Source organism: Sebastes umbrosus, chromosome 21 (genome assembly GCF_015220745.1).
Source record: "Sebastes umbrosus isolate fSebUmb1 chromosome 21, fSebUmb1.pri, whole genome shotgun sequence".
NCBI lineage: Eukaryota > Metazoa > Chordata > Actinopteri > Perciformes > Sebastidae > Sebastes > Sebastes umbrosus.
The window spans coordinates 25,473,105-25,491,260 of record NC_051289.1 but is presented as its reverse complement, the minus strand read 5'-3'; the positions used below and the strand labels follow the sequence as shown (position 1 = coordinate 25,491,260).

Here is an 18,156-nt window from a genome sequence, read left to right as displayed (position 1 = left end):
GGACAAACTAACAAAATGATGTTTCACAGGTTGAATTGCCAGTTTCTTTTCACTTCATTATTCAGCATGACATCCTGCTCCTGTTAAGCCTCGGACACACCAGGAACGTCAGGAGCGCGTGGCGGCTGCGTTACTTGTTGTTGTTTTTTATTTTGGCGTCCGTGTTAACAGGTTAGAGCAGCCACACTGCCTGCGTGAGACTGCGTCTTTTCTAGAGAAAAGAGGTCTCGCCTATTTTTGACACGTGCCGCGTGTCTCACAACAGCAACAGACAGTGAAAGTGATCTATCGACTGCATATTTACATCATACCAGCTACATTACTACAGTTTCGATGTCTATCTGTAGAATCTGTTACGGAGATGAAAAAAAAGTAAAGACTTTCTGTGGACAGAATTCCTTCATTTGTTAACACGAGGCTTTTATTCTGAAACATGTGCCGGACAGTGTTGTAGAACATGCAGTGACTTGGAGAGCTCCATGAATGAATATAGTACCGTGTTTTAATTGTGGATTATTACTATTATTTACAAATTTCCACACGTTTCTTAACCTTTCTCTGTCTAATGAAATGAAATGGCCATTAAAAGGCAAACTGTATGTAGAAAGAAAGGGCTGACAGCAGCAACAACGCAGCAGACAAGCAGCTGATGTGAACACCCGACACGTGAATCACGCAGCCGCCACGCGATCCTGACGTTCCTGGTGTGTCCCGGGCTTTAGGTGTTAGATATATCTGGCCAGTCTATGTCATAGTGGACACAGAAACTGTGGTACCAGTTGCTAGGAGGAGTTAACTAAATGATTGCCATCAAAAGTAAGTATACAAATTTAAGGACATTTCAGGCCATTTATCGCCTTCCATCAGTTGCATATATTTGACTGCTGGACTGTTTGTGTTTATTTGCCTCAAACAGCCAACGTACCAACTGCACATTCTCTGTAAGCTAGCTAGCAACGGACGCCCTGACTGTGTTTGTAGTTTGCCGAGTGTGTCTGTGTGTTTGTGCTCAGATCCACCTCTGAAACCTCTCAAACTCACCAGAAACTGTGGTTTCAATCCACTAGTGCTGCACATTAAATCATATCTTTCCATTGACTTCGTATGCAATCGCACCGCCTCCAAAATCTGCTTTGCATTCTGTCTGAACATGCAATAGGAATCCGTAGTTCTGTAAGTTGACTTGCAAAAACATGTACAGTACCGCATCAATCTCATCCCCACTTGTCTCTATTTTCACATGAACGCTCTGGCACAGGAATACGACCTCTCGACGTCTAAACAGCTCCGATTGGCTGAGTTCCAACCGGAGAAATGGCTTTCAATGAGTGCAACACGCGTCAGGAAACATAGCTGTTTGTTTTTGCATGAAAATTGTGAACTTTTAAACTGACTGACTAGTATGGCTATCAGCGACCGTCGTCCTCAAACCATTAGAAGCCATATTCGTCTAAAGCTCATGTGCAGTATGAGTTTGCTTCATACCGACAGACAGACAGAAAGACAGACAGTAATCGGGCATTAAAAGGTGATCCGACTTCATACAGGTGTGTTGTGCTGCCGTGCTGTGCTGACCTGTGAGGCGATGTACTTCTCCAGAGGACTCTCCATCCGGCCCATGTTCAGCATGGCTGTGTTGGGCCGCTGCTCCGCTGGTGACTCCTCGCTCAGCAGCAACTTGCCTTTGAAGTTATGGACCACACACACCACCTATAACACACACACACACACAGAAAGAGGAGTGTCAGAGGACAGAGACGTTTGTAACTGTATTTCAAGGACTGATAGAGATTCCTGATTAAGAGACTAACCCGAGTATGTAGGTCACATATGTGTGTGTTGACTCTATCCTGGGGGTTGTGACTGTAGCTGTGATGGATGTGGGTGTTGCACGAGCTCCTCTAATAAGGAGCAAAATGTGGCTTTGAGGTTAAAAATGAAAAAATAACCAATTTCAAGTTGGCTGAGCAGAGAAGAGATACACAGAAACTCTGAGGGCAGCGGTCCCTCTGCACTCCATTATATCCTACAGAGCAGTGCATCCTGGGAACTCTGTGTAGAGGGGCGTAAAGCTCGCGAGCAAACTTGAGAAAAGGCATCAACCACGCAGAGCCAGACAGGTTTCTATTCAGGTGTTTTGTTCCAGGAGCCAAAGGCCAAACGGGGAGTATTTGCAACAAATAGTGTTTTACACATGCTTTACTTGATTTACAGAAATTGTTCCAATATATACACATTTTTACTTAGCAGGAAGTGAACACAAAATATAATTCTGCTAACTTAGGATCTCTGTTTCTAAGTGTAAATAAGATGCGTTCAGACACGGTACCGACTGTAGGTCACCTGGTGTTGGCAACGCTCAGAGCCCAACACTTCACCACTAGTTCCGTGTGTCAAATGGAAGAAAATAGACTTGAAGCATTTGCGCACGTATAGCACGAGTTGTTATGCAGCTTGTGTGGACTGATAGGAGCGCATCCATCCATCCATTTTCTTCAGCTTATCAGGGGCCGCGTCGTGGGGGCAGCAGGCTAAGCAGGGAATTCTAGACGTCCCTCTCCCCAGCAACGTTTTCCAGCTCCTCCTAGAAGACCCCGAGGCGTTCCCAGGCCAGATGAGATTTATAATCCCTCCAGCGTGATCTGGGTCTACCTCGGGACCTCTTACCAGCTGGACATGCCCGGAGCACCTCCAAAGGGAGGCGTCCAGGAGGATCCTGATCCGATGCCCGAACCACCTCAGCTGGTCCCTTTCAATGCGAAGGAGCAGCGTCTCTACTCCGAGCTCCCTCCGGATGTCTGAGCTCCTCACCCTCTCTCTAAGGCTGAGCCCAGCCACCCTACGAAGGAAACTCCGCGATCTTGGAACGTAGATCTTGGAACATAGATCTTGGAACGTAGATGGACCGGTAAATCGAGAGCTTTGCCTTCCGGCTCGGCTCCCTTTCCACCACAACGGTCCGGTACAGCACCAAACCGCCTGTTCATCTCCCGCTCCATTTTACCCTCACTCTTGAACAAGACCCCGAGATACTTGAACTCCCTCGCTTGAGGCAGACTCACTTCCAACCTGGAGGGTACAGTCCACCGGTTCCCGGCAGAGAACCATGGCCTCAGACTTGGAGGTACTGACTCTCATCCCGACTGCTTCAAACAAGGCTGCAAACCGTCCCAGTGGACGCTGAAGGTCACGGTCTGTCATACGAACATGCGACTGAAAAACTGAAAAACACGCCTGAAGTGCCTCCTGTGTGCTGTACGTCCAGTATTCTCTCTGGTTTAGCTCTGGTTTGGTCTCCACCAACCTCCTGAGGGAAGTCTCTTTATCTGCTAAATGCTGCGCTACGTTCACCAGCTAGTCTCCGACTGGGTCTGTCTGCTGGTTGCTGCTGAGCAGGTAGTGTATAGTTTGTTTTCAGAGCTTTTTACAGCCGAGTGCTGCTTCTGAACACAAAGCCAGAGAGAGGTGAGGGTGAACCAAAACAGCAGAGTTAATTAGCTGAAACTCACTATAAAGCTGTGTGAAGCAGATTCAGATGATACCTCTCATTACAAAAGACAATAAACAACACAGTCTCACGGCAGTTCGTGAAAGAGTCACCAAATTTAATCTGTTTGATTTGTGTACACAGACACAAATTTCCCTTTTTCTTTTCTCGTGACGCTCAACACGACTTTCAACAACGTATTTTTCGTTTTCCTACGATTGTCCAGCAACACGTGACGAATGTGTCATATTTCCACTTCAGTCTTTCCAAAATAAAACTGCTTAGTTAAGTTTAGGAGTAGATTGCGGTTTGGGTTAAAATAACTCTGGAAGTAATGTAATTTAAGTACATAAGTTACGTGACAAACAAATCAATGACTTCTGGTTTCACACGGGACATTAACACCGGTCTCCTGGGCGAATGTCCAGTGTTTTTTGCTGGATCGCAGAGGGCCAGCCTTACAAACGCAAAAGTCTGTCACTGAGTGACTGACTGAGTGATGAAGTTACAGGATTGGTCGGCCAACTGTTGGAGTTTCCTCATTGGCCATTGCTCTTTCAAAATGAAAAGGCGGAGAACAGTTCTGTGTTTGCGTTTTCTGGGGAGCAAGCCACACGTCGCTGCTGCGGGATGAACCCAAAATAATAATAATACAATAAACAGATCAAAATGATGCCGAAATAACGACATCATGATGTTGATTTGTAAAAAGACCGAATTCATGCTTTGTCGGGTCTGTCCGTAAGACGACAAGCAAACAACTTCTAAAATCATGTTATCTGAATGGAGTTCGGATCGATCAGTGCCAGGCTATGCTAACATTGCAGCGGTTCCATTAACACTCCATCTAGGAATAAATACGGCAGCAACAACGTCAGTGATGACAGCGGGAATATGTCAACTGATAAACTTTCGCGAAGTATGTATATATTGTTACACACCACTTATATGATGAATGCTTTTGATACACATGCTTTAATAAAAAACTGAAATACTGTTAACCTTGCATACTGTATGTCATGCTGATACCTTTTCACCTTGTATAAAATGTATAAAATACTGACTAGTAAATGTTACCATTTACTATTACTGAATGTCTTTTGCTTCATTATAAGTTGTCCTTCAATCAAACATTAAGATATAAGTGGAAAAAACTGTTCATAAAACATTATAGACATGACCACTGACTATTGGTGGAACAATTTAACCACAAATTCACATACTGACCAGATACGGTCCAGACAGATACTCGGTTTTGATCGAGTCTTGTTTGACCTACCCATCCACCTCGACCTCCTCCCTACGTGGCGTTCGCCGCTCTTTATACTTCCTGGTTCACATTTATGTGGATTACATACGAACTGATTTCGTGCTGACTATCACAAAAAAATATGAATTTGTGTCTATGTATAGGAATGAATACATTACATTTTGTGACTATGGGCTGAAATAAAACAAGCCATTACAAACAAAGATGGAAGATAGAATAAAATAATCCTAGTAACATATAATGGAGCTTAATTGTTGAAGTAAATAAAGACCCAGGTAGCACCAACTTGTATATTGATATTTGGTGTGTTTTTAGCCTCGGGTTCCTTTTAGGCTCCTAATTGTTTGTATAATTCCTCATATTAATCTGTTTTATTGTAAATTAGAAGGCCCCATCCGTGTGTTTAATTCCCAGGACCTAAAACCATGTTATTATGCACCACAACCCATCTGCAGGCCCTCTAACGGCTTTATTGCTCCCAATATATCAGCAGTCTCTGAGATAATTTGCACATATAAAATAGCATCCCTGCAAAGCCATGAGTGGGCCGGTCTGCTCTTTGATTTACTGTTCTCTCTGATAATGAGAGCTATTTGTTTGAGGCATCCATGTTAAAATGAGAGGAGGCAAAAGGAGGCAGAGGAGAAGGGAGGAGAGGCGGAGGGAGGAGATGAGGAGGAGGAGGAGAGGAGGTTTCTCTGGTATTACAAGAAAGAGTGTTGTCTTTGTATTTCTCCTATCTCCGTCCATCACTGATGGCACTGTAATGTTTCTGAGCAGGGCCGACATTAAAGGAGCTCTGTGTGAAGAGACTGAGCGAGACTCTCTCGCTCTCTCTCTCTCTCTCACTCTCTCTCTCACTCTCTCTCTCCGAGCCCTCCAGCCACAGAAAAGAATGTACTGGCCTTTCTCTGTCGAACGCAAGAGCAGGAAACATGATGAGAACGGGGAAAAAAGAGGGAGAGATTATCTGCTGCTGCTGCTGCTGCTGCTGCTGCTAGGAAACGTGCTGTATCTGGGGCCCACTCATCATCACTGTGTGTGCATCATGATAGTGTGCAGCACAGCTGTGAGGGGAAGACAAGCCTTGATATATGGTACTTCATGAAAGAACACGGACCTTATAAAAAGTATGTGCTGCCATGTAGCCAACACAGACTGACTGCATTAGGTATATATACACCATGGTGCTGTGGAGAGTGCAGCTATAAACTCTGTGACCCTGTTAGATGTTGGACATGGCGATAACGCTGGATCTTTCTTCATCTTTGGCTACACGGCTGTCTTGAATACTCGATTATGATTGGTCAATCACGGCGTTCTGCGGTCTGTAATTTCTCTATAACAGACCGTTGCTATGTATAGCAGACCGTTGCTATGTATAGCAGACCGTTGCTATGTATAGCAGACCGTTATTATGTATAACAGACCGTTGCTATGGGCGCAATTCAGATGTCGGACTCTGGCGGACCGTTTTTGTGTCAAAATATTGACTTCTTCCCTAAGTAGCCGTGTAATAAGCGGGATAATGTACAGCTAGCGGGTCATTGTTGTGAAAGAATCCCCTGAAGGGGACATGCTAGTAACATCATCATGCTAGTAACATGCTAGTTATATTGTTACTGTTGTCACGTTACGTTGTCACGTTACGTTGTCACGTTACGTTGTTACATTATTACATTGTTATGTTTTTACGATGCGTTGTTACGACGCGTTGTTACATTGTTACATTGCGTTGTTACATTGTGTTGTTATGTTGCATTGTTACATTACGCTGTTACATTGTTACATTGCGTTGTTACATTGCGTTGTTACATTGTGTTGTTATGTTGCATTGTTACATTACGCTGTTACGTTGTTACATTGCGTTGTTACGTTGCGTTGTTACGTTGCGCTATTACGTTGTGTTGTTACGTTGTGCTGTTACATTGCGTTGTTATTCTGCGTTGTTACGTTGCGTTGTTATATTGCGTTTTTACGTTGCGTTGTTATGTTGCACTATTACGTTGCGCTATTACGATGCGCTATTACGCTGTGTTGCGTTGTTGCGTTGTAACGTTGCATTGTTACATTGCACTATTACGTTGTGTTGCATTGTTGCGTTGCGCTATTACGTCCCCTTCACACCGGGGTCCACCAGCATCGCCCTGTCGGGGATTCTTTCACAACAATGACCGGCTCGCTGTACATTATCCCTTACTTATTACTTAGAAATCAGCTGACGGTAAATCGGCCTGACAGACAGCGATAGAGGACCTGGAGAAGTTAGCGGGAGGATACATGTGTGACTACGTCTCAAAATAAGGTGTTAACAAGGAAACATACAAAACACATATATGGAAATATGATACACTAGCAGTATAAACATGTTACCTGTGTTCCTCATAAATTAGAAAGAAAATACCACTAAATTGTGAGGGAAATGTCTTTAGGCCTATTCTTTGATTTTTTGGTTGCATTAATAAAAATCAAATGAATAATTCCTGATAATGATACACTGAGTTGAAGACATTAGTCTCACCAGGAAAGTGGCGATGGCGGTGCCGATGATGAAGCCGGCGATGACGTCCGACCAGTGGTTGCGGTATTCAGCCACGCGGTTCAGGCCGGTGAGGAAGGCCAGACACATGAGCCCCAGAGACAGCACCGGCTTGGCCAGACGAGTGCCTTTCGCCTGCACCGTGCACGTCACATACATCTGCCAGAGGAGAGAGATGACGGGATTACTGTAGATCATCTGAATGTTTTAATCACTTATTCAGTTTAGAAACATTGCAAAACTCAGGACCGTCCTTTGACACTGATATAATACACCACTACGGTGACATCTTATTCACCTGCAGTATACAATCCAAGTCTTCCCAAACACATGCATCTTCACTAAAACCTGTTTTAAATGTGTGTTCTGATATAATTTTACTTCCATTCATCAAAACATTTTTTATTTGATTGTCTGTTCACTGAGGAGGTACGATAGGTACAATAGGGGGGGAGACAGTGGGTCTTTAGGGGGAGATAGCAGGTCAACAGTAGAAGTCACATAGAAGTGGTGTACATCATCTGAAAGCTGGGAACCTGAAGATTAATCTGAGATGCTGCTGTGTCATGTTGTTCTAGTCATAAATCAGGGGAGACTCGTGGGTAACCAGAGAACCCATTTACATTCACATATTTGGAGGTCAGAGATGAAAATGGCCATGACACTTTGGAGCATTATTTAGCCTCCTTGCTGACAAGCTAACATGAAATAAAACTGAACCGGCTACACCCTCAGTAAAGTCGGCCGGGATTGCGGTTGGGTCTGAGATCCAAAAAATGGACCTTTGGAGCAGGTCTTTGCATGTGTTTTGATCTCATTTGACATATTTGTTTGTTACAGTAAAGCTGCATGAACGTGATGCATCATATACGCAACCTTGAGGACTGTGTTAACTCTGTTCAGCTGTACAGACTCGCGTTTTGCATATCAACTGTCCCTGCCTCCTACAGTATCCGAAACACAAGATTCCCTGGGCTTTGTGGAGAGACTGGTGTATAAGGTTTTGCACATAAATGTTGTGCTTATTGTTTTGACGGCTGATGTAAGAATGTGGGATGTTTTGCTCATAGAAGCGGTGTCAGTGTGTAAATGACTGTAGAAAGTAAAAGCTGTCATGTGACGTTAGAAAACAACTCGTACCGCACGTCTCAGAGATGTTTATGAGGATGAAATATGTTTCTCCAGTCAGTGTGTTCTCCTGATGGGAAAATGCTGAAAATTCAACTTTATTGTTGTAGTTTGACTTTCAAAACTATTCATAAAGTTGGTTGGTGTGCTCCTAATGTTTTATTAAAACTCGGTGGTGAAATGCCAGCAGACAGCTGTGACTGGGTGTAAATAGGAGCTGATATGTTAAGTCTCTCCTCGGGGCATCTTTCTATTTTTCTCCCCTGTATTTGGAGAAGTGCTGGCAGATCTGCCACTGGAACTGCACCATGAGGAAAATAAAAAAAGGAGAAAGAAGCAGATGGAGAATAATAGAAAAGAGGAGAGGAACGACAGGAAAGAATGAAAGTAGAGGCAGAGGATGATACCCCAGGGGGAGAGAGACATAGCAAATGAGTGAGGTGAGGTGAAGAGAGAAGGTGACAAATGATGAGGGGAAGGAGAGAGGTGAGGAGGTAAAGTGGAGAGAAGGAGAGAGAGAGAGAGAGAGAGATCCTGATTCTATCCATCTCCCCGATCCTCAGAAATGACCATATTTATGTGGGGAGAAGAAATCCATGTACAACATTAGCAGCAAACTATGTTGAGTGTTGCCACAGAATAAGAGGTGCTACGAGCTCTGAACATGTTTCTGATGGATTACATCTGTAAAAGAATGTCTCTTTCATGTATTATATTGTGATTATTTAGTTTTCTTGTGTGAAATGTAATTATTCAATAATATGTAATTTAGCTTTGACAATAATGTAACCTGAGGGGAGAGGAGAGGATAAAAAGACTAGGAGAGAGCTGAGAGGACGATAGAAGGGCAAAAGAGAGGAAACATAACAAGGGAGAGAAACTGTGTCCCAGAAATTATGTTATGTTGTACTGCATAATACTACTAGTCCTACTGTTTTGCTCAGTTTTTAACCTCAACACAAGTATGAAACATTTTAATTAACCCATCTGGAAAGTCGTACAGTCTTCACACGAGTGTTTCTGCAAAACGTTCACTGACAACTTTTATCCTTTTGACCTTTGACCATAGACTGTATATAAGAAGTGGACGTAGTCACCGTGACATCACCCAGTGCTTTGTGGACAGCTGTTTTGAAGTCTCAAGTTCAGCATTTTGGCCGTCGCCATGTTGGTTTTTGGCTGTCGCCATCTTAGTTTTTGGCAGTCGCCATCTTGGTTTTTGGCTGTCGCCATCTTGGTTTTTGGCAGTCGCCATCTTAGTTTTTGGCAGTCACCATCTTGGTTTTTGGCAGTCGCCATCTTGGTTTTTGACAGTCGCCATGTTGGTATTTGGCCGACGCCATCTTGGTTTTTGGCAGTCGCCATCTTGGTTTGGTTTTTGGCAGTTGCCATCTTGGTTTTTGGCAGTCACCATGTTGTTTTTTTGCCGTCACCATCTTGGTTTTTGGCAGTCGCCATCTTGGTTTGGTTTTCGGCAGTTGCCATCTTGGTTTTTGGCAGTCGCCATGTTGGTTTTTGGCCGTCGCCATCTTGGTTTTGGGCCGTCGCCATGTTGGTTTTTGGCCATTGCCACATTGGTTTTGGGCATTCGCCATCTTGCTTTCTGGTTGTCACCATCTTGCTTTTTTGCAACCACAAGTGACACAAGGAAGCTGAGCTAAGTACAACCGAATGTTGAATAAGACATTTTTAGGCGACCAAAATGTTACAATTAACTTTGATGAACTGGAAACACACAGTGAAAGGGTTAAAGTTCTAAGACGAAGACACAGATAACACCGTGGTAACGACCTGTCAATCACAACGTAGCCCTGCCCTCAAGCATCCCCTGCTTTATGGTCTATCTGACTCTAAATGGGACCATAATTTACTAAATTAACATCATGCTGTATTGAAGAAGACTTGAAACTAAACTTGAACCATACAGAGGAGTCGCCCCCTGATGGCCATTAGAGAGAATGCAGTTTAAGGCACTTCCACATTGTAAGGTTGCTTATTGCCTTTGACCAATCATATGGCATTTGTGAAGGATAGAGGAGAGTCATCTCTGTGACTACTTTCTGCTGAAATGCCACAAAACAGCCTGTAGCTCTGCATACAATTTCATACAATTCTGTACAGTGTAAGTGATTTTTTATATGCATAAGTATATTTTGTCAAACAGATGTAGACCTATGATTCAGCACGACTGGGCAGATTTCTCACTCAGACAGTGCAACGTTTTTCACACTTCACAAATCTGAACACCTTCTAGTAAGAAGACCATATGGCAGGCCATTCAACACAAGTAGACAATGTGTTTTTCTTGAACAACATGCACGTTAATATCCAATGTGGCCTTGATTTAGTGCCAGTCTTGGAGAAGATGGAGGGAAAGCAGAGAGAGAAACAGACAAATATAGACCAGAGGAAACATGTCTATGTTTGGCTCTAAGCACTAATCTGTTGTGTTGAGGCAGCAGACAAGGAGATTAGGACTAATTGTATTTTTCATTAGAGTGCACAAGCTCTTCCAAGGCCAGATCAAATGTTTCCATTTCTCTCTCTCTGCAATTCATTTATTCTTCATCTCTTTTGATAATTCAGTACTCAAATATATTGTGTTCTTCAACTTGCAGGGTAAAATGGCTGCACGGCAGAGTGGTTTGAGGGAGCTGCAAGGTTCTGTATAGTTCCTGTCCATTAACAGGTTGATGAACGTCCTCTGTTTGCATTTTCAAGTCTTCAGTGATCAGCACATCCTGCTCAAAGGACCCAGTGGCTGTAGTAATGGTCCACATTTCCTCAAGCAGTCCCCTGACACATGGCCTGCAAGGTCTTAGCTCTCTATCCTGTCTTCTGTAAACTGCTGTTTGACAGATAAACCGTTAAATATGCCTTCTCATTGGAGACTCAATGGGCTCTGTTTTCATGCTGATCGCAGTCAAGTGCAGATTCATTCTTGAGTTACGGCCAGAAAAGTGTTTTGTGAGGTCACAGTGACCTTGACCTTTGACCACCATAGTCTAATCAGTTCATCTTTTGAGTCCAAGTGTTTGTGCCAAATTTTGAAGAAATTCCCTCAAGGCTTTCCTGAGATATGGCGTTCACAAGACATGATGAATAATAATAATTTGTATTGGGGCAAGTAAACATTGACTTCTGGCCAGGGGGCAACTCTGAGGTCTGAAAAGTGAAGCCAATACTGAAGTGCCTTAAACCTGCATTCTTTCTAATAACCAGCAGGGGGCGAGTCCTCTGGTTGTATAGTGGTCTATGAGAAAATGAGCCTACTTCTCACTTGATTTATTACCTCAGTAAACAGTTTTCAGTTCTTGAAGGTTAATTATAACCTTGTTGGTTGCTTAAAAATGTGTTATTCAGCATTCGGTTGTACTTAGTTCCACCCTCTCGTGTCACTTCTGGTGGAGACAGCCAAAAAACAAGATGGCAACGACCAAAAAACCAAGATGGCGACGGCCAAAAACCAAGATGTCGAAGGCCAAAAAAAATCAAGATGTCGACGACCAAAAACCCCAAATGGCGTCAACCAAAAACCAAGATGGCGACGGCAAAAAAACAAGATGTCGACGGCCAAAAACCTAAGATGGTGACAACCAAAACCCATGATGGCGACAACCAAAAACCAAGATGGTGACGGCCAAAACCCATGATGGCGACAACCAAAAACCAAGATGGTGACAGCCAAAAAACAAGATGGCAAAACCCCCCGCCAAACTCAAGACTTTAAAATGGCAGTCCACTAACCAATGCTACATAACGTTGACCTCGTCCACTTCTTGTATACAGTCTATGCTTCGGGCAAGTAGATTCAAAAACAGATTATTGTTGAACCCTGTGATGTCATCAACAGTGCCAGCATTCTCTCCAGTGAGTGAGTTGAGGAAGAGCTTTGTACTTTGTTGCTCTATATTTTTCTGTCTTTGGGCCCTATCATCATACACCCAGCGCAGCACAACTGTCATTGCTAGTTTCAGACCGACGCAGTTGTCCTTTTTTCAAACCCACGTTGTGAAAGTCGCAAATGTACTTGCACCCATCTGTGTCACTATTTATCAATACATGTTCATCATATTTAGCCAAGTGCTTATTATCATATCTGCACCGGTTAAATAGGTTATCTGTGTATTGGCTCCTATGCAGTCAGATGGAGTTGTTGATGGGACAAAGGATTGGGAGACGGCGGAGACAGAGGGTCCAGAAAACGGCTCTCAATTTGCCGAATCCGCCTTTTAATGCGCCGATGTGCAGGTGCACCTGACTTTTAAAGGGAATGGGACAGATGACACTGATTGGTTTGATTCCTGTTACACCCAAAACACACCTATGATTAATTAAGAGACTAAATACAACCCCTTTGCCCCTCGTGCTTTACTTTGCGCCCAGATTATGCGCCACTTAACTAGCAAAAGCCCTAAATGCACTTGCTCCATGCCATGCACTATAGATCGTTAAAATAGGACCCTTTCTGTGTGTGTGTGTGTGCACATGATGTGAGTTGACCTTTGTCAATCTGTAGGTGATTCTCTCAGCAGCGTTTTCTTGTATTCTTGGTTGGGTGTCATTAACAGGTTAATCAGAGCAGAGTGCACTAATGGAGGTTATATTTCCGTTTGGTTGTGTGGTCAGTGTGTATCTGTGACCCTGCACCCAGTCACTGTCTGTGCATGTCCCTGCTCTGCAGCCATGATTCATGTTACACTGACAACTGCTATCAGGTTAGACTGGTCGCGTATATGGTATATGTGTGTGTGCCTGTCCTTCACCGGGTCAAGGGTATTTCTCCCTGTGAGCCTTGTATGAGCTGTCACATACTATCAATTTTATACTTAGATGCAGTAAAACCTGCTAGGTCACCTCTCTAAAACACACACATGTATTTTATTATTTCTCTGTTGGACCTCAGTTGACCTGTGATTCCTCAGGTCAACTCGATTTGTCTTAACAGCCTCTGCAAGCGATTCATGGCTGGGGTGAACACTTTAACCTATTTCCCATTTAATGTCAGACATTAGCAGCTGTTGTCAGCTAAATGGAGAGAGCGACATGAAAAATTCAACCCGGGGAGACGAGGCTGAGTAGCTCGTCCTCCGCTCAACGCTGTCTCAGACATCAATCTCTCCGTCTTGCCAAGTTCAAACGGTGTCCTGTGGTGTTACTGAGGGGGGACCTGCTCCGACAGAGACACATGGACTGTCCTGTGGAGCCAGATCAGGCTGCCGTGTTCATATATCAGACTGATTTAAAGGAGAATTTCAAAGAGATATGTTGACTTTTATTTCAAATGGTAGCAGGTCCCGTCAGAGTGGTCCAACTCTGATATGATGGATAAAATGTATTTTTTCTGTTGTAGTTCAATAGATCCTTTTAGTGTGGACGTCATGATGACGTCCCGGTGTTAGCTGGAGGCTAACCAAAGGAAAGATTGGAGGCTAACACTAGCAGTGGGCTAAAGTTACACATCTAAAATGTCCTCTTGCTGTGTTATTGGCTGCCAGAATCCAGATATCACAGACTTTAGAGATGACAAACCGTGATTCGAGGCTCTAGCGAGCTACAATATCGGAAAAAGGTTTCAGAGATGGAGAGTAAATGTCGCTAATATTTAGCCTTCTGCTAACAGCAGCCGTGAACCGTTAGCTGCTGTTAGCAGAAGGCTGAACTATTAGCAACCCTTTCTCTCCATCTCTGAAATGCTTCTACGATATTGTCCGACTCTCTTTCTGACTGACTTTAATGAGGGTTAGTTAACTATAGACATCCAAAGATTTATACGCCCTCAATTTATCTTTAGAGCGCCGCCGTTGGTCACCAGCCCGCTGGTCGGACGGCTGGCTACTTAGCTAGCTTAGCTTGCTAATTCCACCACGCTGTCATGAAACACAGAAAATGAGGTGAACAAAGTTGTCCCTCATCTGGTGATAGCACTGTGCTTTCCTACGCTGAGAGAAGAGTGTGTGGACGAAGCATTGAGTTGTTACATTTTTATAGCTAGCTTAGCTTGCTATTTCCACCATGGTACAGAAAATGAGCCCAACAGAGGACAGCTCTGGGTCACGGTCCCTCCGCCTCACTCCTCGCCGCTATGAGACTACTTCACCAGGAGGAGAACAGGCGTTAGCTAGCCAGCTTGTCGGTCTTCGGACAAGCTAGCTAGCTAACTAGCCAGTTCTGGAGACTGACAGTCTAGCTAGCTAACGTTAGCCAGCCGTCTCCTCCTCCTGCAGTAGTCTACCAGGAGCGTAGCGGTCAGCTTATCTGGTCCCGTTGGTTAATGTTAACTTTCTAAATTAACACTGGTGATCCTGGAGAGTGAGTGACAGCACATATTGAGAGAAACTAGAATTTTCTTCAGCCATTGTTAAAAAAACAAGCCAACAATATTTACTAGCCAGAGAATTATTCTGCGTCCACTTAATCATACAACAAAGTGAAAAGGGGGCTATACTGCACTAGCTGTTACTAGGAAATATTCAACAAGAACTGACTCTAACTAACACAAATACCAATGACAACGTTAATGTTATCATCTTCATCATAAGCGCAAGGTATTTTGCTCATATGTCACACAGCCACAGAAAGACTCTGTTAATGTATTGTTTCTCTATATAATTGCAGATGGTGGTGCTTTGCAATACATTTCTGAAGTAACTGCTAGGACATAATAAGCAACTTTCATTGGAATGAATGGGGCACCCTCTTGAAACATGGTATCCATCCATGGATTCAACCCAACATGTATGATTGCCTAGTCTTTCCTGAGAGAAATCCTCTGGTGCACAGGAAGACATACTTCGGGCTTGTTTTGAATAAGCAGAGGACGATATCAAACAACACCGCCTCCAGAAATTCAAACTTAAAAAGAAATTGTTCAGAAAAGATGTCACAGTACAGTACAGCACCGCCCACACTCAGGAATAAAAACAACACGGCAACAAACAAACCGAAGCTGGGAACTAAAACAACAGCTGAGACTCACAGCTGGATAGAACTCCTCCAGACAAACACAGTTCTGTCACACAGTCAACACAGACTCTGCCTCTGTCAGTCTATACATCCCACACTGTATAATCAATAGCCTACTTGACAATGGGCATTGACATGTGCACTCTCCCTGCATGGTGCAACCACTACTATCCACACTCACAACATACGGAAGGGCACGTGAAGCATCTGTGGACGGGAGCAGCATAGGAACGTATTTTAGCCACCTAAATGTACACTATATTTACAATATTTTCACAACTGTACCTCTCTGTCAGACAGCCCTTTCCAACAGGGAACTGAAGCCATTATGTCGCCGTCTTCAAAGCCACCAGACTCCATTCACAAAAACAGTAATTTGACCCCACAGAGCACAGGAGTAGCTGGTCTACCGCTGCATCCATCGGTTAGTTTGTTTGTGTTATCATGTGACTTTCGGATTCAAACGTTCCAAACTGGGGGTGTGCTGACCGCCATCTACTGCAAGTAATACTCACTGACTATGGATAAGGATATATGGATATCAAAGTAGTAGTAGTAGTACGTCAGGTCGCAGGGAAAATATTTTCAGAAGGGCTTGGGAAAATAGCATTTTTACAATAAAACACACGACCAAAATTGACATATTCTGATATTAATACATAAGGAGCCCTACCTGGAAACTACTAAACGATATAAAAACCTCAAAATGAATAAATAAATAAATAAATAGATAGATATTGGACCCGCCCTTTAAGTAAAACGTCTAACAACTTGAGACTTCCTATTTTCACAACATTATTTTACCCACATATCAAATTTTAGAGACAAGGTACCTGTGTTGAAAGGGACTGTTTGTAAGAATCAGAAATGTCTTGCTAACAGCGACACCTGTGGCCGTTAAGTCTACGAAAGTCAGCATCCTGTTGCTCGCGCTTGTGCTCGCTCTACATAGACATGAACGAGCATCGCTCAAAACAATGAGGCGACACACGTCAGCTAAAACCACAATATCACTCTATATTTCAGCTGCTTGGCAGTAATGTTAGCTGACCAGACGAAGGTCTCTCCATGAATCAATGCTGATTCTAGTGTTGGCTTTTCCTGCCTCAGCCTCCCAACCGCGGCCGGAGGGAACAGGGGAGACACCGGAGTTTTGGTCGGAGACAATAACGTTTCTCTCTGCGGAGCCCCGTCACTTCACAAGACACGGGAAACCTCTGTTGGTCTGGAGGAGCTGCAGCAGTTATTTCTGAACAAACGTCCACTGCACATTCACTAGATATTCTCAGAGCTAAACTAACTCTTCTGCAGTGTGGAGTGTGCGCGCATAAACGTGAGAGTGGAGCGAGCTGAGCGAGTGAGAACGAGCGCGGTGTGTGAGTACAGCAGAGACTCCGGTCCTGGAGACCAAAGCTACGGTCTCCCCCGCATCCTCCGACCGCGGCCAACACTGTTTAACAGACGGGCTTCACTAGATACAACCAAGAGGTTTTTGTGCTTCACTGTAGTTTGTGTTGGAGTCTGAGTCTGAACAGCGTAGCCACACGCGAGCGCGCATGGGACACCGACCCGCAATGATTTATACGTGCAAGAAGTTACAAACAGTCCCTTTAACAGGACTACACACAAGAGAACAGGTTTCGAACAATTCTCCAGCTGGTTCAGTTCAGCAAAAACTACTTATTTCCAATTAAAAACAAAGGTGAACATGTGCAACTCCATTGTAATGGTCCACTGCATTGCAAAATGAAGAAGGAACAACTACAGCGAGTGTGGTAGTTCAATGAATCAGAAGGTAGTTCTGCAATGCATTTAATAATCACAGTTAATGAAGTGGCTGTCCTTTTCACCTCCCAATCAGGGGTAAACTGGACTTGTTTCACACCTGTGCCATGGCTTGTGTTGGGATGCTTCTGCACTGACACCAGAGAACAACATGTTTTCATAACCAATAGGAATGAGCCACAGAGGTAAATAATAAGACCGAGGTTGTTAAAAAAAATTATGCAGGGACATTTTTTTGACCAAATGATTCATAACACAACCTTACGGTGTAGATTCGGCCAAAATGCTACAATACGTAATTATACGTCTTACATGGCTATTACATTGTCATTTGAATGGCGTAATTACAGCCTGCTCGGGTGCAGCGGGTGCTGGATGGCCATGTTTGGCCCTGGCATTGCTGTAATGACCGAGACAATGAGAGTTTGAAGAGGAGTGAGCATCATCTCCTCTGAGCTGCAGGGTTGTGTGTGTGTGTGTATAACTGCATGTATGTCCTAAACGCCGAGCTGTACACGAACAAGGGGCCTTTGCTAAATGACCTAGATAACAGAGGCAATCTGCTCTCCCCATTGCGCGGGGAGTCACTGATGGTCCAAAGCCGTGCATCCGTCGCTCATGGGCACTCGGGCAGACGCTGGCTCTCTGACACAGAAATCCAAAGCAATCAGACCATCAGCGAGAATCAGAGCCTTTCTGGAAAAAGGATAAACCCTCAGTGGATCACACGGAGCAGAAATCTGCTGCTGACGAATCAGTTAGATGAAATACTACAAAGGAGGATTTCTTTTTTTTTTATTCTTTCTGTGAGGACGTTCACAGTGCAAAATATGTTCTTCTTCGAAGCTCCAACTGCTGTGAAACTGTTTTGATTTCACAGGAAGTGGGAATAGTTCACTTAAGGGCGGCCCACACCAAAAGATTTTTCAAATCTTAAAAGATGTTGAAAATGTGAGAGACTCCCCACATAACGATGATGTT

The 18,156-nt window shown here is 43.8% G+C and overlaps 1 protein-coding gene across 4 annotated transcripts in view; it reads right to left on the bottom strand.

The window, feature by feature from the left end:
• LOC119480336 (phospholipid phosphatase-related protein type 5-like) overlaps positions 1-18,156 on the bottom strand; it is a 138,861-nt gene that overhangs the window by 13,172 nt on the left and 107,533 nt on the right. For 3 of the 4 annotated variants that reach the window (XM_037756503.1, XM_037756506.1, XM_037756505.1), the window contains 2 exons: positions 7,279-7,455; positions 513-1,710 (listed from right to left, as the gene is read on the bottom strand). In XM_037756503.1, the coding sequence (XP_037612431.1) occupies positions 1,540-1,710; positions 7,279-7,455 (348 nt within the window). In that variant the 3' untranslated portion in view covers positions 513-1,539. Of the gene's footprint in view, positions 1-512; positions 1,711-7,278; positions 7,456-18,156 lie in introns of those variants that run through there. The other variant, XM_037756504.1, reaches the window with a different exon arrangement.